The sequence below is a fragment of the Cricetulus griseus genome, chromosome 3 (assembly GCF_003668045.3).
Source record: "Cricetulus griseus strain 17A/GY chromosome 3, alternate assembly CriGri-PICRH-1.0, whole genome shotgun sequence".
NCBI classification, from domain to species: Eukaryota; Metazoa; Chordata; class Mammalia; order Rodentia; family Cricetidae; genus Cricetulus; species Cricetulus griseus.
The window spans coordinates 86,444,496-86,469,540 of NC_048596.1; the positions used below are offsets into that span (position 1 = coordinate 86,444,496).

Genomic DNA, 25,045 nt, shown 5'->3' on the forward strand with positions numbered 1-25,045 from the left:
CTGAACACAAACGAGGATCATAGGTGCCAAGAAGGTAAGTCTTGAAGAAAATAAAGGGGAGAAGGTGAGGGTAGCCTTAGGAGAGTATGTTTTTAGATATGGGCTATAAACTACAGGAAGATATTCTTGGTCACCCTCAGTTTTCTCTGAAAGCTAGAAGAAAAATAGACCCCAATCAGATTGTTACTTTTTGAATTTATTTTGTTTTGTTTTTTTGAAACAGGGTCTCACTGGGTAGTCCAGACTGGCCTCAAGTAAAGTGACACTTCTGCCTCAGCTCCAGCTGCTGGGATTATAGGCATGTGCCATCACAGCCAGCCCAGATTACATCTTTCTATGGAAGAGACAGTCATAGAGACAGATAATCTTTTTTTTTTAGACCAACACACTTTATTTTAGATTTATAGTATATGTCAGGAAAGAACAAATTAAGTTTACTATAAGATTCTATGTATTAGGAAATTTAGTATTGGAAATTTTCTATAATACTTAATAACATGCATGCAAAGCATACATGAACCATTGATTATATCTGCTAACAAATTGTAATTTCATATTTTATTCATCATGGTATGATTCTTAGGTAACTAGAATTCGGTGTTACTTTTCATTGAATGTTGTCTGAAACCCATACAGCACACAAGCATTTTACTAACCATTGAATTACCTGGTAAACATTCTGTTTTGTTGAACACAGTTTTTTGGGGTTACAAACTATGAAATGTTCTGTTCTTTTTTCTTTTTTACAAAACAATTTTTTTTATTTAAATTTTTTTCATTTTGCATAGTAGCCCCAGTTGCCCTCAATCCCCTTCTTCCACTCCACCTCCTGAGACAGATAATCTTATATTATTACTAAGTTTCAGCAACATATACCCAAATATTAGGAAAAAATTGGAATTATAGCTAGGTCCCAACTATGAAAATACCGAACTACTTGTGTATCTAGTATAGCACCTGTCCCACTGTAGCTGCTATATAAATATTTACTAAGCTGAACTATTTGCTTAACAACAAAAGACAAAGTGTACCTGAGCCTAAATCCTGAGTCTTAAGTTCTATTGCTTACCTGGGGCAACTTATTTGACTGCTCTGCTTTCCTAATCTGCAAGATGGAAAATAGTAAGGTAGGATTGATGACACTGTTCAATTGGTAATATTTATAAAACACTTAGACTCTAGTATATATAAATATTTGTAATTTTTAACTAACAACTACCCTTTGATTGGGGATCTTTCTGTGTGTATATTACAGTTTATGATGTCTCTGGAGCAGCAAGTGACAGAAACTGTGTGGTCCTCAGTGACATCCACATTGACATCATGGACTATATCCAGCCTGCAACTTGCACTGATGCTGAGTTCCGTCAGATGTGGGCCGAATTTGAATGGGAAAATAAAGTTAGTCTTTGAGAGGTTTCCTTTACCTGTCTTCCTTTTGACTAGTGATGAGGAGTTCTTTATTATCTTTTCCTGTGAATTACCCTAACTAGAAATCGTACAAGTAATTTAGTGATTCGCTGTTGTGAATGAAATAGAATGGAAATTCTTTTTAGAATCTTGGGACAGTATCTATAGTCCAGGCAAGTCTCCAGTGCCTAGCTCTCGGGCCCTATCTCCTTAAGCACAGATACTATAGGTATGTGTCACCAGGCTTAGCTTGTTGTAACTGTGACTAATTTTGAAACAATGTCTGGATGATAATCTACCATTGGCTCTAGTGTTGTCTTGTGTAAAGTCTGTGGCCTGATGGGAAACTTTGTTCCTTGATTTTTCCTTGAGCTCTGTGTTTCCTGATGGTCTAGTGAAGTATCTGTATCTGAAGGCACTGCTCTAATGCCATGTAATTTTATAGGTATCACTGTTTATTGCCCACTCTTCCCCTAAATAGTGGGAAGACAGTTCTAGGATGAAATGCCAGTTATCCACAACTTTCATCGTAAGATTTATTGAGTTTTTCTCTTCTGCAGGTGACAGTTAACACCAATATGATTGATTTAAATGACTATTTACAACATATCTTAAAGTCAACCAACATGAAGTGCCTGACTCCAGAGAAGGTAAAGTTTTACTAGAAAATTCTAAAGTCTGAAAGAGTAGTATAGTAAATTGCTGGCCTTTTCCTGTTTCCTCCAGTGTGTTTTTGTAATGATTCAGCATGGAGAGAAGAGTGTCACTCTGGGTTATCCCAGAGAAGTTAGCTACAGATGTTTGGATCTTCTTACCTCTGTCTGAACTGTGTCATCATACCTGTTTATGGTAATGGGACTTACCAGAGCAGTCAGATAAGTTGGGTGTTTTGTTTTTGTTTTTTGTCTTCTATCTTTTTCAGATAGAGACTTTATTCCAAAACAGTTTGTGATACTGGATTAGCAAATGCCCCTCCCTCATGGGCTAATTGTAAGTCATTGTCTTTCTGCTGTGTCTACATGAAAAAAGACTAGAACAAAGACAAAATGAAGTTGGATCTTTAAGGCTCTTCCTTTAGAAAATTTCTGTTAATGTCGTAATGTGCATCTTACTAAGTAAATGTCTGCTGTCAGCTGGGGCATGTAGCTCAGTGATAGAGTGTTTACTTCCCATCCAATACAACACACAAGGAGAGAAAGAACATGGTTACTGCCAAACAAGTAGATTTTAGTTCATGTATTAATTTCTTCAACAATTACTAAGTACACCAAAAGAAGTCTTCCTTTATTGAAGTTAAAAATCTGGTACAAGAGGCAAATAAGTAAATAAGCACTGAATACATAAATATAAATTTGAATAAGTATTCTCTTCAAAGTTAGGTTTACTGAACATAATATGTTCAGTATTCTTACTGAATATATTCAGTAAGAATTCTTACTTTCTACACATATATTTGTTTTGAGTTTTGGTAAGTTCATAAGGTCCTATACCCTGTAACACATAAGTAAGAATTTTAAATAAATAGTTTGTTTATGTATTTGAGTTTGCCTGGGTGTAATTCTCTAGCAACATACTGAATTTATCACACATTTCTCCCCAGGCCCTTTCTGGGTACTGTGGCTTTATGGCAGCCAACCTGTATGCTCGTTCTATATTTGGAGAGGATGCACTTGCAAATGTCAGCATTGAGAAGCCAGTTCACCAGGGACCAGATGCTGCTGTTACTGGCCATATAAGGATTCGTGCAAAGAGTCAGGTAATAACACCCTTTTTTTCAGAACATCCCTGAACTAAACAAAGGGAGGAAGAATTCTTGTCTTTCTTATTTCAGTAGTACAATGTCTTCTGTCAAAATCATGTTTTGTGCTTGAGGTGTGTGTGTGTGTGTACATATGTGTATAAATATGTATAGTGTATGGGTGTGTGTTTGAGTGTGTGTGTGTGCGCGTGCATGCATTTGCATGCATGGTATTTTCTGAACTTCAGTTCATTTAAAATGGCTTAGTCTAAGATACTGCCTAAAACACTGATTCCTGTGTGATGTTTGTGGAATAGATTCGTTAGAGTTTTTACAGGTATAGCATAAATGTAGTACTCATCACCATCACTAAAATCATCCCACTAAAAGTGTTTGGAACCCATGTTATTGTTGTTGGATGTGATATCATCAAATGAATGGAGCCTTAGTTAAGTTGGTGTCACCTACTATTTGGGCATTGTTTCAATAATTACATCTTTGTTGAGTCTGGGGATATAGCTCAGTCTGGGGAGTGCTCTTGCAGTATGTATAGGCTGTGGTTTAATCCCCAACACAAAAATTAGACAAAAAATTATAAACATCTTCATTCTTCTTTACAGGGAATGGCCTTGAGCCTTGGAGATAAAATCAACCTGTCTCAAAAGAAGACTAGTCTATAAGAATGAATAAAAAGTCCTTGGAGGTTTATGGTTAAAATTTAGGTGTGGGCTTATTGGACTCCAACATCTTTTGTACTCTTCATGCTTTATGTTATATAGAATCTGAGTTCATGCTGAATGCATTCCAGCCAGTAATTTATAGCCTTTCCCCTAAATCAAGAATGAGTTAAAAATTAGAGTTTGTCTTTTGTCTTAATAGTTCTGAATGCTGTTCTCAAAGTATATAATGTTTCTCATATGTACCAAGACCATTTTCACAATACAATAAACAGATCTATTCATAAATTTTTGTTATTTTATAAATAAATTACTTAATTTTAGATTTGTATCAGTGGAATTTTTTAACTTAAGTCTAAATTTCCATTATGAATTTAAATTACTTTCTGGGTTTTTGTTGTTGTTGTTTGTTTTTCGAGACAAGGTTTCTCTGTGGCTTTGGAGGCTGTCCTGGAACTAGCTCTTGTAGACCAGGCTGTTCTTGAACTCACAGAGATCTGCCTGCTTCTGCCTCCCAAGTGCTGGGATTAAAGGCGTGCACCACCACCCCCACCCCTTCTAAAATTCCCAGTCTTTTTTCAAACTTTATTTCAGCCAGAAAGTATACAAATGACTTGAGAAAAGATCTATCATTTGGCTTTAAGGAACTATTATAAACTCTGATATCAACATACTGCTCTTGATGATCCTGAATTATAATGAAAATTAGATAATCTAAAATCAATTTTTAAAAAAGCATGCACACTTAGCATTGGGTGTTGGTACTTGGTAGTATTACAGTGGTTCTAGGCAGTTACTGATGCTACACTAGGAGGATTAATGTAAGGGATTCAACAAGTTGTTCCATTTCCCAATTGCCTCTATTTTTGACTCCTCCTGTCTGTAACATTTAGTAGGGCGGGGCAGCCCACACACCTCTTGTTATTAGGCCACTTATGTTTGTGAATGCAGTTTCCTGGGCTGGGCTGTCTTTTGGGCTCTACTAGGAACGATTGAGATAGTTTGATCTTTTTGCGGTATCTAATTTAAACTGTCACTCTCTGTCTTTCCCCTGGGCTTCATGCTTGGTTCCCCATGAATCCATAGATAAGGTCTGTGACAGAATGGAAATAACATCTTCTATTTTCAGTGAGAACAGAAAGATTTGTTGGACTGTATGGAGATTATGGTGTCCATGTATAGTGTCATAAGTTTTGAAGCCACTGCTGTTTTAGTTAGTAAACCAGAGAATTACAGGACATTGGCAATTCCAGAGCACTGAGATCTTTAAACAGCCCTAGCTATCAGCTAGGAGGGATACAAAGACTTCGGGAAAGGAGTCATCTTGATACAGAGTCAAAGGGTGGAGATTCTTGATGAGCTGAGGAATAAATGATTAGATCATTTCCCACAGTGTGTTCTTTTGAACATGGATTTCATTAAGTGACATTGGATTGTAGGCAGAGTTTCTCTGTGTTCAGGCAGTGGCTCCCAAATAATCACATGGAAGCTTCTTATTAATTATAAATGCTCAGCTAATAGCTCAGGGTTGTTACTAACTAGCTCTTACAGCTTAAATTAACCCATTTCAATTTATGTATTGCCACATGGCACGTGGCTTTACCTGTCCTCCAGCATGTCTTGCTCTCCCTGTGTCTCTGGCAAACTCCACCCTTCTTCCCAATGTTCTTAGTCTGGTTTTCCCACCTAACCTTATCCTGTCCAGCTATTGGCCAGTCAGCTTCTTTATTAAACCAATCAGTGTAATTTACACAGTGTATAGAAGGATTATTCCACAGTAGTAGATATTCTGAAGGAAAAGGATCCACAGCTAGTAATTTAGACAATGCTGCATATAGTCCTTACTGGAGTGTAATAGTGCATATTAGCACACTAAAGATTCTGAGAGATTCTTCAGTGAAGTAACCAGAATATCTTAGTCTTCCTTTGGCCAGAGAATCCTTCACCACAGGACACCTGTTAATATAGCCTGTGCAGCCATAGTCTCATTCACAATCAGCTAGAAGTCACAAAGAGTATGCAATAGTGTGTCCTAGAGCACTTACTGATGTGGAGGGAACAAGCCACCAAGAGAACTCACTTTATCCAATATATTTTGCAGTTTCCAGGCCAACTTTGCCGGAATTAGAGTCAGATTGCCTTGCATCCTGAGTTCTAGGACTACCGGCTGTACCAGCAGGTCCAGCCCACATTGTCTTCTTTATAATTCATAAAGGAGAAAAAGAAAAGAAATTAATGCAGTGGAGTTGCTAGAAGTTAATGACAGTTGAAGTGCCATTAGCCTCATTAGCTGTGCTGTGTACCCTCTCTGTGCATGTAATGATTAGGAACCAATTTACATGGCTGCACTTGTTTGGAGAATTTGTTTACTGTGTCACCTTTCAGTTTAGATAATGTACACTTAAAGGTCATGGAAGCTCACAGTAGATAATACAGTATAATTACAGTTACAATGTCTCGTAAGAAAATAAACATACTACCTAACACCAAGTACAGGCTTAGGAGCCTAGTGTATTAGACCTACAAATATCAGGACAGTGTTAATTATGTTTCATTAATGTCTTGACACTAGAGGGAGCTCTGTACAATTTCATTTGGGGGGTTAGATAAGATTTGTGTTTAAAGAGGAAAAGGCAAGGTGATTTTATCATCAAGTTAATTCATAAAAAGAACAAAGAAAAGTTAATATAGTTGTCAGATACAATAAGCAAATTGTTCACTGATAGAAAATTGATTTGTTCTTTAACTTCTACTGCAATGCATACCTGTACTTGGAAGGCAGGAGTACTGTGGGTTTTGGGCTGACTGTCTAACAAGAGAGTCTGAAAACACAAACCAAGGAGTTTGGATGTCAAAGTTAGTAATGTTTGCTACCTGTCAGATATTTCTATTATAGTTTAGAAAATAATGCGATAAAAACTCATTCAGAATATGTGAAAAAGCCAAAGAATAAAAAATATATTTAAAAACTTACACAAGGGGCAGTGAAATGTATCAGGGGTGAAGACTGTCTGCTGTCAAGCCTGACAATTCCTGTGACCCACATAGTGCAAGGTGAGGACCAATTCCCATGTGTTCTGAGGTGTTCGTGCACAAATGCACATACACACACACATACACACACACACACACACACACACACACAAATAAGATATTACTTGAAAAAGCTCAGCATTAGATAAGAAATGTATTGAATAAAGTAAGTTTTACTGGTGACCTATTTATTACACATTAGTAAATATTCTAATCAGTTGTGTATAGCTTTTCTCTTAAATCACAATTGAAGGCTAGAGAGATGGCTCAGTGGGTAAAGTGCTACCTGTGCAATCATAAAGACCTAAGTTTAGATCTCCAAAACCCATGGCAGCAGCACACACCTGTAACTATAGTGGGAAGTGAAGACATGTGGACTCTGGGGACTTGCTGGCCAGCCAATCCAGCTGAACTGGCAAGCTTCAAGTTGAATGAGAGACCTTGTCTCAAAAAAATAAGGTAGAGCTGGGCTTACTGGCACATACCTTTAATCCTAATACTTGGGAGGCAGAAGCAAGAGTGCAAGGCCAACCTGGTCTACATTACATAGTTCAGGTCAACCAAGGGCTACATAGTAAGACCCTGTCTCAAAAAAAAAAAAAAAGACGAAGAAAGAAAAGGCTAGAGGAAGAATCTCTGCATTGGCTTCTAGCTTCTACTTGCATATCTGAAAATGAGTGCACACACACACACAATGCACAAGATTCAACTTGGGGATGGTTAAGTGCCCCACCCTAAGCAGAAGGTATATACCACTTCCTCTTAGGCTAAGTGAATGACATGGAGAACGGAGAGAAAGACGAAGAGCCTGAAAATAAGAGCTGTGAAATGCCATCCTCTGGACACGACAAAGTCAATGAAGTCACAACCTCACAGCAGCTGTAGCTGAACAGTTGAACCCACATAAGACTGGACCTATCAGCAAACAACAATGAATCGGGGAGTTGATCATGGGATCCTACCCATCCCTACTGAACTACTAACTACTGATAGATTCTAGAAAAGAGACAGTTCTTATCTTTAGTCACATACCTACCGAGGAGTAACAAGGATAAGAGGATAATTAGAGGGGGAGGTTATAATAAATAAGCACTTTATATATAGGTGACATCAAAGAACAAAATAAAAGGTTAATAAGAGATTGAATTCAAGGGCTAGGGATGTAGCTCAATGGTAGAGTGACTACCTAGTATGTGCAAAGGACCTGGGTTTAATACCACCCACCAAGAAAAGGATTGCATTAAAATTATAGTCTCTTGTTAATGGTGTATTATGGTTAGTTGAACTCACTGCTCACCTCACTGCCCTCTCTACAATCTCAGTACATCACCAGTGTTTTTTTTCTCTCAAAGCTCAGCTCTGCCTTCCACCTCCACATCTCAGTATCTAAAGAAGTAATAGTGTGGTGCAACAATGTGGTTCGTTGGAGTTTGCTAAATATAAAACCTTGTCTACCACCCACTTGCTGGTGATCTTAAACAATCTGAAGTGCTAACCTTGTGGCTGGGAGTATAGCTGAGTGGTAGAGCACTTGCCTTGCAAGCCAGGACCTTTGATCTCCAGCACAAAGTAAGTAAAATAAAGTGTTAAACTTTTTATTTATGTCAGATGTAACGCTGAGTGCTTTTTCCCATGGCATCTGTAGTCTTCCTAATGACCCTATAAGGCAAAACCTGTATCACCATTTACAGTTTATGGCTAGTGCCTTAGGAGAGGTTAAATTACTTAAGGCTTAATAGAGATGAGCCCAAATATAAATCAGGGCACCTTGCAATCAATCTCAGCACCACTTCTACCTGATCTCCTTGTGCCCTATTCCTCAGCTAGAGGAAGCTTATGTATACTTCCTGGAGGTGATGAAGTGATATAATGCATTTATAATGCCACAGCTATTTATTTGTCATACAGCAAAACATTCATTCCTTTTCTTTCCCATTTATCTTTCATACAAAGAGAGTGAAACTTATCCTCACTATCATTATGGTCCCCTCAGAATTTAGTTCCCCATTTTATTTTTTAAATCTTTTAAAATTTTATGTATGAGTGCACTACATGTATACCTGCATGCCAGAAGAGAGCATCAGATGCTGTTATAGATGGTTGTGAGCCACCATGTGGTTGCTGGGAATTTAATTCAGAACCTCTGGAAGAGCAAGCAGCCAGTGAGTGCTCTTAACCCCTGAGCCATTGCTCCAACCCAAACAACTTTTTTTTTTTTCTGTGAGAGTGTTTCTCTTTGTAACAAACAACCCTAGCTGTCCCTGAATTTGCTCTGTAGACTAGGCTGGCCTGGAACTCACTCTGTCTGCCTCTGCCTCCCAAGTGCTGGGATTAAAGGTGAGCACCACCACCACCCAGCAAGTCCTCATTTTATATTTTTCTTGAATGTTTTTTGGTTGTTTTTACTTAAAAGAAGGTTTATTTTCTTGGGAATTCTTTGAGATGTCATTGATCTTAGCTTCAAGTTGACTGAGCTAGATTAGGCTGTCTCCATCCATATTCCTGTGGATTGTCTCTAATGGACAAACTTGATTTACCTGGAGACGACAATCATATAACTGTTTTTTTTTTCCATGTACTCACGTATTTATTTTTATGAAAGAAAAGAAACAGCAGTTGAGTGGCCACAACTTCAAAAGATCTAGGGGAGTGGAAGAAAACTGATAAAATACTCATATGCATAATACATGACCCATTAATGCACATTTGAGCATTTAGGTACTTTTTTTCCCTAGGTAGCACAAGTTGGCCTGGAATGTGTTTTTTGTTTGTTTGTTTTATTCTGCAGTATTTTTATTTTTATTTATTTTTTTCTTCCATTCATTTATTTAGCTCATAAATAAAGTCATGGACAATTATGATACACAATACAGTATGTTCACAATGGCATGGCTAAATTAAACCAATTAACATGTTATATCACACATATTCATCATTTTTGTTTTGAGAACACTTAAAGTATACTATCTCACAACTTTTTAAAATATAGCATATTGTTATCAACCATATTTATCATGCTCTCAGTAGACCTCAGGACTTCACAGAGTCTATGCCTCTTGTCCAACTGCAGTTTTATATCCTTAAACCAATCATTTCCCCGATGTTAAAAGACCCACATTGAAGCCTAATAGAAACAATTCTGCTCTCTGTTCCCATAAGTTCATCATTTCTAGGTTACACATAAAATTGAATTGTGTGACATTTGTCTTCCAGTGTTTTTATTAAAAACTGAACAGCAGTATTACAATGGCAGTGTACTGTCTAGTGTTTAGAAGTCACATCTGATAATACAAGCACATCCTCCCTGGTTTTTCCATCTACCAGTGGCAGCATTTTTGATGAAGAAACCTGCCAGTTGGTGACAGGAGTGCAGGCAGGATTCGTATGTTTTACCTGAGGTTCTACATGTTGTGTAGGATCCTAAGAAGACTCCATTGCTTGTATTCTGAAATAAAGGTACAGCCAGTAAGATGTTCAAGGGGTTTGCAGAATGGTGGACTGACATAACCTTGAACAAGGCTAATCCCAATTCTCTAAGTAGCTTTTTGAAAATAATCCCTGGGCCTATCTTGTTATCTATAAAATCAAACAGTTTAATTAATTGATTTGTGCAGTATCAAACTTTAAAAAAATCCACACCAAAAAACCCTTTTGTAGTTACCTCCTTAACATGGAATGGAGGTGGGATATTAGACCTGTTGCCTAACATGCATATGGGTCTAGGTTCAATCCCAGCACTGAAAAAAAAATATACAACACACCTTAATTCTCTTTTCCCATATCATCCAATTCCAAGTCCTGTGTTCCCTACTTCAGTATTTTTGTAGTGTTTTTTTTGTTTTTTTTTTTAAATCCCAAATACAGTATTATTGACCTGGCTTAGATTCTTGGCATCTTTAAACCTGCTCTACAGCAGGCTAAATAAATTTCACATGTAACTTTTAAAATTATGCTTTTAAAAAAAAAAAAAAAAGAATAACTGGCCAGGCATGGTGGTGCACACTTTTAATCCCAGTACTCAGCAGGTGGATCTCTGTGAAATTGAGACCAGCCTGGTCTACGTTGTGAGTTCCAGGACAGCCAGGTTTATGTAGAGAGACCCTTCAGTCTCAAAAAGAGAGGAAAAAAAAAAGTAACTGAATAGTTAGTTCCCTGCCTTCTTAAACTCTTCTTGATAATACTATTTAGATACATTGTAAAAAAGAATCCAAAGATTTTAATAATCTTTTAAATAAAAATTTTTGATGAACCATGATTCATTAAACTGGGGCCAGTAAAATGGCTTAGGGGTAAAGGTGCTTGATGGCCGATGATGTGCTATAAAGTAATTTCCACTGAAATTAAACCTTCCATTTTAGAGGAAAGCCCCTAAGACACAGTGTGTTAAAGAGGAAGAGAAACAACTGGATCTTCTAAGGAGAGATGAAATACTCCATCCTACAGGGAAGCTGACTAAACTCAGAAAGTAAATAATTCAATAGCCTCAGGAAGTTTCTGAAAATGACCAGATTTACTAGGCCCTTCCCCCATGAGCATATGCATACATACAGTAAGGCCTGTTAAGAGTCACTTTCAGAAGAGCCATCTGAAAGAGACAGAGACCAGCTGAGCTGCCTGGAAAGACTCTCCCACCTGTAGAGCTGCCTGCAGGCTATATATACAATGTACTCCAGGTTTTCAGTTTGCTTGAGTTGTCACCCATGCCAGAGTGGGCTACCATGATGCTGTCTTTGAGTCATTTCTGCTCCTGTAAGTAACCCTCACTCATATTCCTGGAAGTAACCACAATAAAACTCATTGGCTCACTAAGTTGGACATTGGTAGTATTGTTACTTTGGTCTGTTCCCTATCTGGGATAAATAGACATTTACTTACATCTCCTCAAGAATGTGTCACACAGCACAGTGCAAGTCTGGTGACCTAAGTTCTAGCCTTATAGAATCCATGTAAGGTGGAAGGAGAGAACTCCATTAAGTTGTCCCTAATCTCCACATGTATGCCATGGCATGCACACTGCCCCCCCCCACCCCCATACACACACACACACACACACACACACACACACACACACACACACGAATTTATTTTTAAGTCTGTGAATTACAGCATGGATGTGAAATAAAAGTAAGGAAATATACCATTGAGGAGGAATATATTTGTTTGACATTAAGATAAGTGTGTTAGTTACATTGCCAATATCTCCAGGGGAGTAGAAACTGAAATGTATTGATTATATGCCTACTATAGCTTGAAAAGAAATGTTAGCTACCCCACCAACCGCCCTCCCACCCCCATTCCAGCTCTTGTGATTTTTTAGATCTGTGATCTTGATCTCTTGGGCTTCAAAATAGTTGAAGCCTCAGCCTATTTGGGCCCACCCAGAGAGCTGGCATCCCTCACAAGAAAGCCCTGCATTCTCCTAGGAGGGTGGGGACTGACTGCAGGAATTCACCAGCCAGGCTGTCAAGAAAATACTATCTGACTCCATGAGTGAGTCTGGAAAAGTTTCTGAAGTACTAAGCTAAATCAACTTACTTCTTCAAAGCCAACAGTATGTGTGCTATTTGTGTGTGTGTGTTTGTGTGTGTGTGTGTGTGTGCTTGTGTGTGTGTCTGATTTGAGTGAATCATAATCAAATGTTTTCTTTCTACAAAGTTGTTTGAAGTCACACTGTACCTCCCCCAAGTGGCCCCTTGCAGTGAGGAAAGGTGTAATTGTTTTCTCTGCTAAGAGCATGGTTTTCTGACTGACTGACTATGCCAGAATACTAGGATTCCACAGGCCAGACTCCTGCATTCCACAGCTGGAAGCAGACAGTGATGGTCTTTCTCCCAAGAAAACACAAATTGACATAATTTTGTTGATTTTGTGTTTCTTCTAATAATCCTGTTTGTTTTTTGAGACAGGGTTTCTCTGTGTAGCTCTGACTGTCCTGATATTCACTCTACAGACCAGGCTGGTCTTGAACTCACAGAGATCTCTTTGCCTCTGCCTCCTGTGTGCTGGTATTAAAGGCATACACTACTACCATCCAGTTCCTACAAATTATTTTTAGTACTTTAAAACCTACTATGAGTTTTTAAAGAACTAAAGAAGAGTCATGGTAATAGTCAGCTGGTAGGCTATCCGTGGTCTCGATGCTTTTCCTTGTGGCTGTGTGTGTGTGTGTGTGTTCCTGGTGCTTTTTTTTTTTTTAATTATGTACTGTGTTTCTTCTAGTAAACCATTCCCTGTTCATCAAATAAATGCATCGACATTTTTTGTGATGGCAACAAATGGCATCTTGACTTCTAGGTGCCCACCCCTGACCTAAGCGTCTTTGAAATATAGCTTGTAAGGTTCAAGCAATGTGTACAAGGTGAATGCCATAGGCACTATTACAAAGTAAGTTTCCGTAATGACATATAAATACAAGTCTCGGTTTATGACTTCAGTTTTAACAACTCTGGAAAAGTTCTGGAAGAGCATGCCCTGGTTATATGGCGCTCAGCCTGCAAGATCCCCTCCTCACTTGTCAGTAGAAGGAACAGTTGAGACACATCAAGCCCCCAGATTCTGGCTGATTATCTGCTTGTCTGGGGCTGTATGTACTGTGTTTTGGAGTTAGGAAAGTACATACAGTCTGGTGAGTATTAACTTCAGGGGACAAAACGGTGAGCCATAGCACTTTTTAACTACTTGAGTTTTAGAAAAGTGTGCACACTGCTGTGAGAACACAATGGCTGTTAGAGGGAGCCAGGCGTGGTTTCATAAGCAGATGGCTTCTGAACAAACCATCAAAGCATAAATATGCTCAGTGAGTGTCTTAGTCAGGGGTATTATTGCTACCATGGAACACCATGACCAAAAGTAAGTTGGGGAGGAAAGGGTTTATTTGGCTTACACTTCCACATTGCTGTTCATCACTGAAGGAAGTCAGAATGGGAACCCAAACAGGAGAGGAACCTGCAGGCAGGAACTGATGCAAAGGCCATGGGGGGGGTGCTGTTTACTGATCTGCTCCCCATGGTTTGCTCAGCCTGCTTTCTTATAGAACCCAGGACCACCAGCCCAGGGATGGCACCACCCACAATGGGCTGAGCCTTCCCATATTAATCACTGATTAAGAAAATGCTCTACAGGCTTGCTGGCAGCCAGATCTTATGAAAACGGTTTCTCAGTTGAGGTTCCCTCCTCTTAGATGACTCCAGCTTATGTCAGTTGACTTGAAACAAGCCAGTTCACTGAGTGTCAGATAAGGAACAGAAAGAGGGAGTCAGAGCTGTTCTAGCCAAGAATGCTTTGTATGAATTCATAGAAATATGTAGCACAGAGAGGTGGATTCTGCTCAGTTCAGAGTTTTGTGAGAGACAGTGGCAGACATGAGAGTCAAGGGTCAGGTCAATAATGTCAGGCTGAAAGCCAGACATGGTATCACCCTGAAGTCTGTGGCAAGGGGATCTTGAGTTAGAGGTAAGCCTGGGCTACATTACAAGCCCCTGAAAGAAAGAGAAAAGAAGGAGAAGTATAGTATAAGAAAGGAGGGGGTGGAAAGGAGAGGAAAAGAGGAAGGGAAGGACAAGATAGGTTAAGACATCTTAACCTCATCTCAGCAGGAATGCAGAGCTAAGGATGGGAAGCAGATAAGCAACAAACTCACACTCTGACAGACACTGAGTGACTCTGACAGCACATGGTGTGGAGTGGGCTTCTGTGGATGGGCGTGGGTTCAGGTTGCAGGTTTTTATGGCAATGCTACTTTGATGAAGGAGTAGGAATCCCAACTGTTGTGAAAGTTTCACCCCAGCCCCTGGCATCCATATACCCAGAGTCTGGGATGTTATGGTGGAAGTTCCACCAAGCCTTCTCCTTCATCTCCCTCCAAACCCTGCAGCATCTCAGAAAGCCCGCCAAATGATGACCCCTCCCCCAGAGATGCTCAAGATCACTCCCACAGAGTATTTAAACTGCCTCCCAGAAAATAGACTCATGGTTTTCCGGTCTCCCTTTCCCATCTCCTCTTGGGGGGCTGGAAGGCCATCGGGGAGCGTTGTATCCATTAAACGTGGGCTTTTTCTAATTCAGTTTGATTTGGTCTGATTTGGATTGCTGCATCAGTGGAGAAGCTTATCAGGATGTAGAAACTTTTCACCAACCCTGCTCTTCCTTCTGTATGATGGCAGCCTATGTACTACTTACTCTTCCAGCCTTGAAGGGTTTCCTGATCAGGGGTTAAAGAATCAGAAGCAATTTCATATGGATTGCTTGTTTTTATGACTTCCTGCTTCCTTTCATTTAGATCATATCATTACCTTTTAAAAGGTTTTTTTTTTTTTTTTTTTTTTTTAGATGACCAATGCATTTCATCAGTGAGGATTTCCAGGAATGCCGGGGAGGCCAGTGTGGCAGAGAGAAAATATGCAGGCTTTGGAGCCAAGTAAACCTGGAGTTAGGTTTTCCCTTGTAATTTATTAACTATGATCTTGAGCAAATATATTTGCATCAGCCTTTCTCTGCTCCTCACCCAACACATACCCTAGAAAATGGAAATAAAAAGTGACTGCAGCCAGGCTTGGTGGTGCAAACCTGAAATCCCAGCCCTCAAGAGCAGAGGGATGAATTTAAAGCCAGCCTGAGTTACACAGTAAGACCCTGTTTCAAAACAGTTAGTATGTTGAGTAAAAAGTTATCTAGACACACTAGGTCCTAGTGTCAAGCATGTGGTTCATGCCTATAACCCCAGCACTTGGGAGGCTGAGGTAGGAAGACTGCTGCTAGTACAAAGCCAATTAGAATTACACAGTGAGTTTTGGGGCTTCCTGGGTTACACAGTGAGCTGCTGGCTAAAAAACAACAACCCAATGATAAAACAACTTTGTCTCAGCTGTTCCAAGTCTCCCCTCACCTTCTTCTTTCCTACTTGGCAAAGAGCTCAGAACTGTGTGCTTGTATCCAAGAAAAGCCCAGTTATGACCGGTACTTAGTATACATAGGAAGTGTTCAATTGTCTTGACTTCAAGCCACAATCTCTTTGACTGAGCAGCCATTAGCAGTATCAAAATATTCCATGGAATTGGTTTAATGTGCAATCTGGATCACATTTTTTCCAGAATGCCACAAGCCTTATCATTTTTCACATCATTTGGGAGGTTACTCAGCTAGAACTTCCAATCAGCTCATACAAACAGAATGCACTGTGTTCCCTTAGCAGTGTCCTCAGCTTTTAGTGGGAGGATGGGAATTGGGGAGATGTAATAACTCCTCCTACCTGCCCCCCAGTGCTGGGAATTAAAACCAGATAACTGCTTTTTGGAAAGGAAAAAAAAAAGTTGTTTACCACCTACTTCTGGCTTAGTCTAACCCCAAAGGAGAAATCAGTTACTAACCTTTATGCTCACAGGTTCCAGCTGGGAGTGTCTGCCTCAGTTTTCTTGCTTCCTTTTAAGTGATGCGGATCAAACCTAGGACCTTATGCGTGCTAGGCAAGTACTCTACCCCTGGGCCATCCTCAGCCTCTTCCTTGCTTACCATTTTTGTTGGGTGACAGGGCATCCTCTGCACAGTGATTTGGGTTTTGCTTTTCTGCACTCCCAGCTTGTAAATGGTGAACAAAATACAAAATTTTAGCCCTCATGAGCTTGTATTTTGAGGCAGCCACCAACCAAGGTATTTTCAGAGTCAATGAATGAGTGCTGGAAAGAAATAAATGGGCTCATGAGGTAGAGAGTGGCTGGTAGATGGGGGTGGGGGGACAGGGCAGTAGAGCACTAAGAGCAACCTGAGGTGGAAATGAGTTGGGCACCCAGAGCTGTGGTCAAAGCCTTTGCTCTGGCAGTCCTAAAAAGCCAGGCTTGCCTACCCAACCTCAATAGCCCAACTAAAAGAGCCACTGGTAAAAAACAGAAAGGGGTATTTAGTCAATGTTGCCATACTGGGAAGGGAGACAAAGAGATACAGTGACACACCCAAAGTCCATCTTCCAGCGTGCTGACATGGGGATAAAGTTTAAGCAGCTCCAGTCAGGGGTCAAGGTGTGGTCTCATCCATCATTAACCACCATTGTTTGGGTTTTCATATATCCTACAAGATGGCCTGAGAGGTTACTAGTACTGTGTGTGTGTAATCTCTTTTTGGGAGATGAGTTCCTCCTCCAGCTAGCTCCAGGCTTCAATGATATCTTCTCACAACATGAGACCCAGGAGAAATTTCAATTCTTTGAGGTCTGTTGTTTCAATCATCTGGTAGCCAAGGGGAGGGGCTAAGTATCTCTGGAATATTTTCAATTCCTTTTAGGCATGCTGACAAGAAAATTCATTCCAAAAGTATCTTTAGAATATTTGTATTCCTTTAAGTTAAGTTTTTTTCCGTGTGTGTGTGTGTGTGTGTGTGTGTGTGTGTGTGTGTGTGTGTGTAGTGAGCATCTGTGTATGCATGTTTACATATGTGTCAACATGTATGTGCAGGGTGCAAATATGTATGGGTTCATATGAATATGTATACCACATGCATATAAACACCTGAACTTGCCACTATGAGTCATGTCTGTTTGCTCTCCACTTTTTTCATCGTAGCAGGTTCTCTCAGGTGACCTCAGAGCTGGCTGACAGGGCTAGTCTGGCTAGCCAGCTACTCCAGGGATCTCACTGTCCACCTGTGGAGGGGAGGAATTACAGCTCATAGAACAATAACTGTGCATGTGACAAATGACCCTTAAAAAAATACAACACCACTCTCCTGGGAGAGCTGTTCACATGTTGACCCACTGGCCTTTCCTTTTCCAAATGAAGTGTGGCAGTCAGCCAACAGCAGGCATCATCGTATGGTACAGTTGGGAAGTATGACACCTCCTAGCTGGGAAATGGGGGCTGTGCTTTCACCCTGTGACAGAATGTTTGTTGTTGACAGTAAATTGCAAAGAGATTAAGCAAGAATATGAATGCAGTGTTCCCATGGCAGCCAGGCCTTTAGGAAACTCACAGAGTGTGCTCCCACATGAGATCAAGAGGCTTCTCCTCCTATTAGGCCCAAGAATGATGTGGAAGCCGATTCTCAACTATGGGTCTACAGACCTGGATTCTTGTGGGGTCTCCTTTTCTCTGGAAGGGTCAGCTCAACTGCTGTTTCTTCTATAAATGCAGCTCATTCAGACTCAGTTGTCCCTTCTCCAGGCTCATGCAGGGCTCTCTGCCACACCGCTATACCATATGGCACAATGTAACATGATACTGTGTCTGTCTCTCAGTCTGGGAACTCCAAAATTATGAATCCTGGCTGTTTCAGCTCACTGTCACCCTGCCTAGCTCACTTACCGACAAAGAGTAGCACTCAGTAAATGTTTTAGTATTTACCCAGCTTTCTTCCCAAGCCTATTCTAAATTTAGAGCAAGGAACCAAGAACTTGGCCGCAAATGCTGCCATGAAGTCATGATGCAATAATAGTAATAGCAACCTATATGTGTGGGTTGTTAACAGATCACAGCTCCCACTCACCCATTTGAGCCATGTGATAATCCTGAGAGTGTTCATTATTTTACAGTAGGAAAACTGAGCTCAAAGAGATGCAGTCAAAGGCTGGATTGCTTAGCAAATAAGTGACAGACCCTGACCTTTGACCCTCGCCTCTCCCCTCTTGAGTATATATCACTTTTACTGCTGCCTCAATCCTTGAGACTATTGAAAAATAAACAAATTGACAAAAAAGGTCTACAAACTTTAGTTTCATGGAGGACAACTGGCCCCTGCTTGGCCGCCTGTCAAGGTCACACCTCCCCTGGACACTCTTCCAGTCTTTGATTGGAGGCTGCCTGTTCTTACAAGTTCCATGCACCACTGGTGTCTGTTCGAGCAGTGTTTTTCTTCATTCTCCATTGGAGCTGGCCTCCTGCTTTACTTCTACCAAGCCCAGCAGACTGCCCCCCTCTCCCCGCCCCATCCTGGGCCTTTGATCTATATGGCTGGTCCAGGAGCAGAAGGAATAATAGGAGGCCTTGAAGCTCATGCTATTTTGTGTGTGTGTGTGTGTGTGTGTGTGTGTGTGTGTGTGTGTGTGTGTGTGTGTGTGTGTGTACCACAGGCAGGCAATGCCCAAAAAAATCCAGAAGAGGGTGTTGGATCCCCTGGGACTGGAGTTACAGCTGGTTGTGAGAACAACTCAAGTCATCTAGAAGAGCAGCCAGTGTTCATAACTACTGAGCCATCTCTCCAGTTCCCATCTCTTTATTCTTAATTGTTGGCCACAATAACCACCCCTTCGGAGCCACAGAGCCACTTCAATCATTCATTTCAAGAGTGATAATTAGGACCTTCCTTTGTCCTAAAATTGTGCTCCATTTTAGAGACCTTAAGGTCTATTTCAGCAAATCTCCTGTCCCCTCCCTTACACCAGGACTGCCCTTGGCAAATGCTTCCTACTTCAAATTTCAAGTTTCAGGTGTGAACTTCCTCAATCCCCTGCCTTCACACCTACATATAGCTAACTGCATTTCCCTCACTTCCTTCCTGCCCAAATCAAAGAGGCTCAAGTCTCTTTTCTAAGGCCTGTTTTTGTCCCTCCCACAATCTCCATACCAAATAGCATGCTGTTCTACTTAGCCATTCCTCAAAACACAACTCTTTTCTGGTTAGAACAATTAAACACAAGTTTTCTTATGTCCCTCACCCTAACTACTGTCTTATCTCTTTTCTTTCCTTTATAACAGATTTTATAGTCTATATTCCCTGTAATGAAAATAGTGGTGTTTGCCTAATAGTCCATCTGCTCCCTGCATTTTCCAGCAACTTTGTGACTAGTTAGGTGCCACTCTAGGCCAAAGCACAGATTAGCTGGCCTGAGGAACCCTCACCCACAAACCCATGCCTCATGATCCAATCCCTCTGCTTTTTGGCTTTATGAACCAGTTATAGAGGAAGTTGGGAATTCCAACTTTAAGATGTTGGAAATAAGCTGGGTGGTAGTGGCACATGCCTTTAGTCCCAGCACTCCGGAGACAGAGGCAGGGGGATCTCTATGAGTTTGAGGCCAGCCTGGTCTGCAGAGCCACACAGAGAAAACCCTGTCTCAAAAAACCAAAAAAAAAAAAAAAAAAAAAAAAAAAGTTGGAACTAGGGTTAGGGCATGGCTGTGTGGTAGGGGACACTCTCTGAATATGCACAAGACACTCTGGGTTCCCTCCCCAGTACAATAAAAGGAAAACAAAAAGAGGAATTTCCATCACTCTGAGCTATCAGTGACTCTGTAGAGCAGTCTTCTTCTGTCCTACCACTGACACATAAGCATAAGACACAAGGCTTTAACAGCTGGGCATGGGGGTTCATGCCTGTGTTCCCAGCCCTCGGGAGGTGGAAGCAGGAAGATCAGGCATTCAGGGTCTTCCCTGATTATAGAGTGAGTTAGAGGCTAGCCTAGTATACATGAAAACTGTATCAAAACTAAGAAAAGAACGAGTTTTGTGCGGCCATTGCTGAAATTTCAGGTTCTTTTTATTCCTATGTAGCCTAGCACTTTAACATTGAAAACAGTAACATCGATCCAGACATGATTTTTACCTTTTTTCTTTCTGTTGACATCTCTCACATAAATGCTGCCATGATTCTCTTATGTATATGTCAACCAGTTGACCCAGGTACCTATCCACCTCTGAAAGCTTGTTCCTGTTCTAGCTGATGTGACATTGCCATGTCTTGTTTTCCTTTTGTTTTTCTGAACATGGGATTTGTAGGTAAACAGGACTGATTTCTCCATCAGAGAGGAATCACAGCCTGTACCAGTTTGAGCCTTGTTTAATTTAGAGATGTATTTTTATTTTTTTAATCGTGTGTGTGTGTGTGTGTGTGTGTGTGTGTGTGTGTGTGTGTGTGTGTGTTGTGTTTTGTTTTATGTCCACACATAAGTACAGGTGCTCTCAGAAGCCAGAGGTGTCAGCTACCCCTGGAACTGGTGTTACAAGCCCTTGAGCCCTATTTTTAAAAAAACATCTTTGACTTTCTTTTTATCTATTTGTCTACCTAAATATTTATTTATTATGTATACAGTGTTCTGGCATATATGTCTACATGCCAGAAGAGGGCACTAAACCACATTATAGATGGTTGTGAGCCACCATGTGGTTGCTGGGAATTGAACTCAGGACCTCTGGAAGAGCAGCCAGTACTCTTAACCTCTGAGCCATCTCTCCAGCCCCATGTCTTGGACTTTCTAAGTTTAAGTGTATCATGACATCCTTGGCTCTTGTCATTTATCCATAGCCTAGTTTCCTACCCTTGTTTTTTACTGATTTTCTTTACATGGTTTACACTATACCCAGCACAGGCTTGATGAGTAATTTCTCTTATGGTTTTCCCAAACTTCTCCTCAACAAATGGTGGTGGAAAACCCAAATGCTCACATTCAGCAGAATGAAAGTAGATCTAGACCTCTCACCCTGCACAAAAATTAGTTCAAAATGAACTACAAACCAGCATTTAAAATCTTAAACACTGAAACTTCTAGGAGAAAACATAAAGAAGACACTTCAAGATATAGGCATAAGAAAGAAATTTCTGAAAAGGACTCCAATAGCACAGAAAAACCCCAAGAACTAGTAAGTAGCATTGCATGCAGTTTAAAGGCTTCATTACCACAGAATATTACCACAGATAAACTATGAGCATAGTGAAAAGACAGCTAGGACCAGAATGAAATCTTTGACAGCTCTACTTCAGACTTCCAGTTAATATCTAGAATATATTGTGAGAGGCAAAATTACATTTTCAGTTTTAATTACTATGCCTAAGAGATCCATGCAACAAAAATGCCTCTGACCTATGAGTCCCCTGCCAAGCACAAATACTCCATGAAATTCTGGAGGCTATTGTTTATGAGCCACATATTTTCACTTCCCTACACAAGTTTGTTTGACCCAACTACACAGGACGTGCTTCATCACATGTGGGCAGGAGGTTCATGGGCAAGAAATACATCAGGATATATGTTTGCCCCTGATTGGATCTGATGGGAAATATGAATTCTGGGTTCTCTCTTTTTAAGTCCCTGCAAACCATGACTCATGGCCATTTCCTGGGAATCCAGGTATTGACCTGGCCAGAGCCCATCTACCTGGCCACCGTTTAATTAAAGCTTGCCTCAAATTTGGCTTTCAACTATGGTAATGGTCTTATTCTCAACTGGTGGGATTAACAGCAATATAAGAAACCACAAACACAAAACACCCAAACAAATATTCTAATCAATAAATGGACTAGTAGATTGGACAAACTTTTTATTTATTGGCTTTTTGTTTTTTCTTTTCATTTTGTTTTTCAAGACAGGATGTCTGTGTGTAGCTCTGGCTGTCCTGGAACTCAGACCAGGCTGACCTCAAACTCAGAGATATCTGTTATTGGCCTTTTTTTTTTATATATACAACATATTTTCATCATATTTTTACCCCTCATCCATCTCCTCCCGGATCCTCTTCAACTCTCTACCCATACAACTTCATGAAAATACACACACACACACACACACACACACACACACACACACACACACACACGCAAACAAAAATAAAAGAAACAAAATACTAAAGCAAAACTAAACAAAGAGCACACACAAAGAAACAACTCCTCCTGAGTGCAGGGCCTGCCTTACAGTATGGTTGATACACCCAGTGTCACACCACTGGAGAAAACTGATTTTTCCATCTCCCAGCAGGTATCAATTACAAACAGCTTTTTGGTTAGAGGTGAGATTTGGTGCCTATTTCCCCTTCTTTAGGCTAGGATTTTGTTGAATAGATAATTCTTAAAAGGAGAGACACAAATGGCCAAGTGTTCAACACCCATAGTCCTTCGAATGCAAATGGAATACATCAGGATGTATGCTTGTTCCTGATTGGACCTTTGAGAGTCTGTCCCAGCCCAGTCAGAACTGCTATCAAGAAAGCAAATGACAAGTCAGAAGGTGGTGGTGAATGCCTTATATCCCAGCACTTGGGAGGCAGAGGCAGGTGAGTTCAAGGCCAGCCTGGTCTATGGATTGAGTTGCATGACAGCCAGAGCTGTTACACAGAGAAACCCTGTCTGGACAAAAAAAAAAAAAAAAAAAAAAAAAAAAAAAAAAAAAAAAAAAAAAAAAAAATCAAATGACAACAATTGCTGGCTAATTTCAGGGTTGGGATGGGATATTATTCTTTGCTGGGAAGGGTGTAAACTGGTGCAGTCACTGTAGAAATCAGTATTGGGTTTTCTCAAATAACTAAAAGTAGACTTAGCCGTACCACTCATAGGCACATTCTCTCAGATTTTCTTTTATGCACATCACTTGCATGCTTAGTGCCATGAAGGTTAAAAGAGTGCATTGGATCCCTAGAATCTGGAGTTATAGGTGGTTGTAAACCACCTTGTGGGTTCTGAGAATCAAACCAGGGTCCTCTGTAAGAGCAGCAAGTGCTCTTAACCACTGAGCCATCTCTCCAGCACCTACAAAAGGACTCTTAAGTCCTATCATAGAGACACTTGTACAGCCATGTTTGTTGCTTTACTTGTCATAAAAAAACAGATGTGTATCAACAGATGAATGGATGAAGAAAATATGCACACAAACTGTAGAGCTTTACTCAGCCACAAAGAAAAATGAAAGCATGGCATTTGCAAGAAAATGGATAGAGTGAGAAATTGATATTAAGCTAAGCAACCTATAAAGATAAATACCACATTTTCTCTCAAACGTGGTCCTAGGTTTAAATCTTTATATGTGTGGGTGTGGGTGGGGTGTGGGTCATAAAGCTAGAAAGGGAACCTTGAAAGGGGAACAGGAGGGCTTAAGAAAGAAGGGAGAGGGGAAAGGTCACAGAGTGTATGTTACTTGGCAGTGGAATGGAGACTCCCGCTGGAAAGAGAGGGAAGGAGAGGTAAAGCAACAAAAGCAAAGCATGTGAGGCAAGGTGATGATGAACCCATTGCTTTGTATGCTGATTTTTAAAGGTTGCTCAAGAAAGAAAGGCCTTCCTCATTCTGTTCCTTGCGTCTGTCCATTTGGTTCCTTGGGGTTTTTTTGTTTGTTTGTTTTTCGAGACAGGGTTTCTCTGTGTAGCTTTGGAGCCTATCCTGGCACTCGCTCTGTAGAACAGGCTGGCCTCAAACTCACAGAGATCCACCTGCCTCTGCCTCCCGAGTGCTGGGATTAAAGGTATGTGTCATCAATGTCTGGCCATTTGGTTCCTTGTTGTTGTTGTTGTTGTTGTTGTTCTCTCTAGATAGAAAGGCTGTTCCAGGATGTCCTATGTAGACCAGACTGACCTTGAACCCAGAAATCTGCCTGCCTCTGCCTCCCAAGTGTTGGAATTAAAGGCATGCATCATCATTTGTCTTCCACTTGGTTTCTACACACTTCATTGTTTAGCCATGTGCAAGAATGCTTCTGTCAGAATGGTTTGTAGCCAGATGTAGTGACACATGCCTTCAATCCCAGCAATCAAGCAGAAGGACTTCCAGGTCTTTGGGCTCAACACTGAGTTTTAGTCAATCTGGGCTATACAAAAAGACTATCTTAAAAGAATTAAAAACAAAATAAAACCAATAAAAACCACACTTGTTTATAATAGCAGCATGTTGTGAATGATTTAAGTGTATATCCAGGTGGCTGGTGGTAAATTCATGCACTATATTCTATGAAAGATATGGTAATGTATAGGAATTGGAATTTTTCAGTCTATTGAGGTAATGAAGCAGTAAGGTATAAAACATCAATTTCTTTTGAAATTGTTTAAAATTTTAATTTTTATGTGCATCGATGTTTTGGGTGTTTTTCCTTGTGACCACAGAGGATGGAAGAGAGTATTTGATTCTTTTTGTTTGTTTGTATTTTGTTTTGTTTTTGAGACAGTGTTTCTTTCTGTAGTCTTGGCTGTCCTGGAACTAACTTAGTAGACCAGGCTAGCCTTGAACTCACAGCGATCTTCCTGTCTCTGCCTCGTGAGTGCTGGGATTAAAGACATTATGCTGCCACCACCCAGCAAGTATCTGATTCTTTGGAAACAGATTCATAGACTGTTGTGAGCTAGCTGCCTTATGGATCCTAGGAACTAAGCCTGGCTTCTCTGGAAGAGGAACCAGTATTAACTTCTGAGCCATCTTTCTAGCCCCCACATCATCTTTTTAAAAATGAAACACCCATCTGGAGGAGTATACATCTAAATATTAGTAGTCATAGCGACAAAGAATACATAAA

General features: G+C 40.4%; 1 protein-coding gene across 1 annotated transcript in view; it reads left to right on the forward strand.

Moving 5' to 3' along the window:
• Copb1 (COPI coat complex subunit beta 1) overlaps positions 1–4,113 on the forward strand; it is a 42,232-nt gene extending 38,119 nt beyond the window's left edge. The window contains exons 19-22 of the mRNA XM_027410132.2: positions 1,256–1,401; positions 1,971–2,060; positions 3,011–3,166; positions 3,769–4,113. Coding sequence (XP_027265933.1) covers positions 1,256–1,401; positions 1,971–2,060; positions 3,011–3,166; positions 3,769–3,828 — 452 coding nt within the window. The 3' untranslated portion in view covers positions 3,829–4,113. The remainder of the gene's footprint in view (positions 1–1,255; positions 1,402–1,970; positions 2,061–3,010; positions 3,167–3,768) is intronic.
• The last annotated feature ends 20,932 nt before the right edge of the window (positions 4,114–25,045 follow it).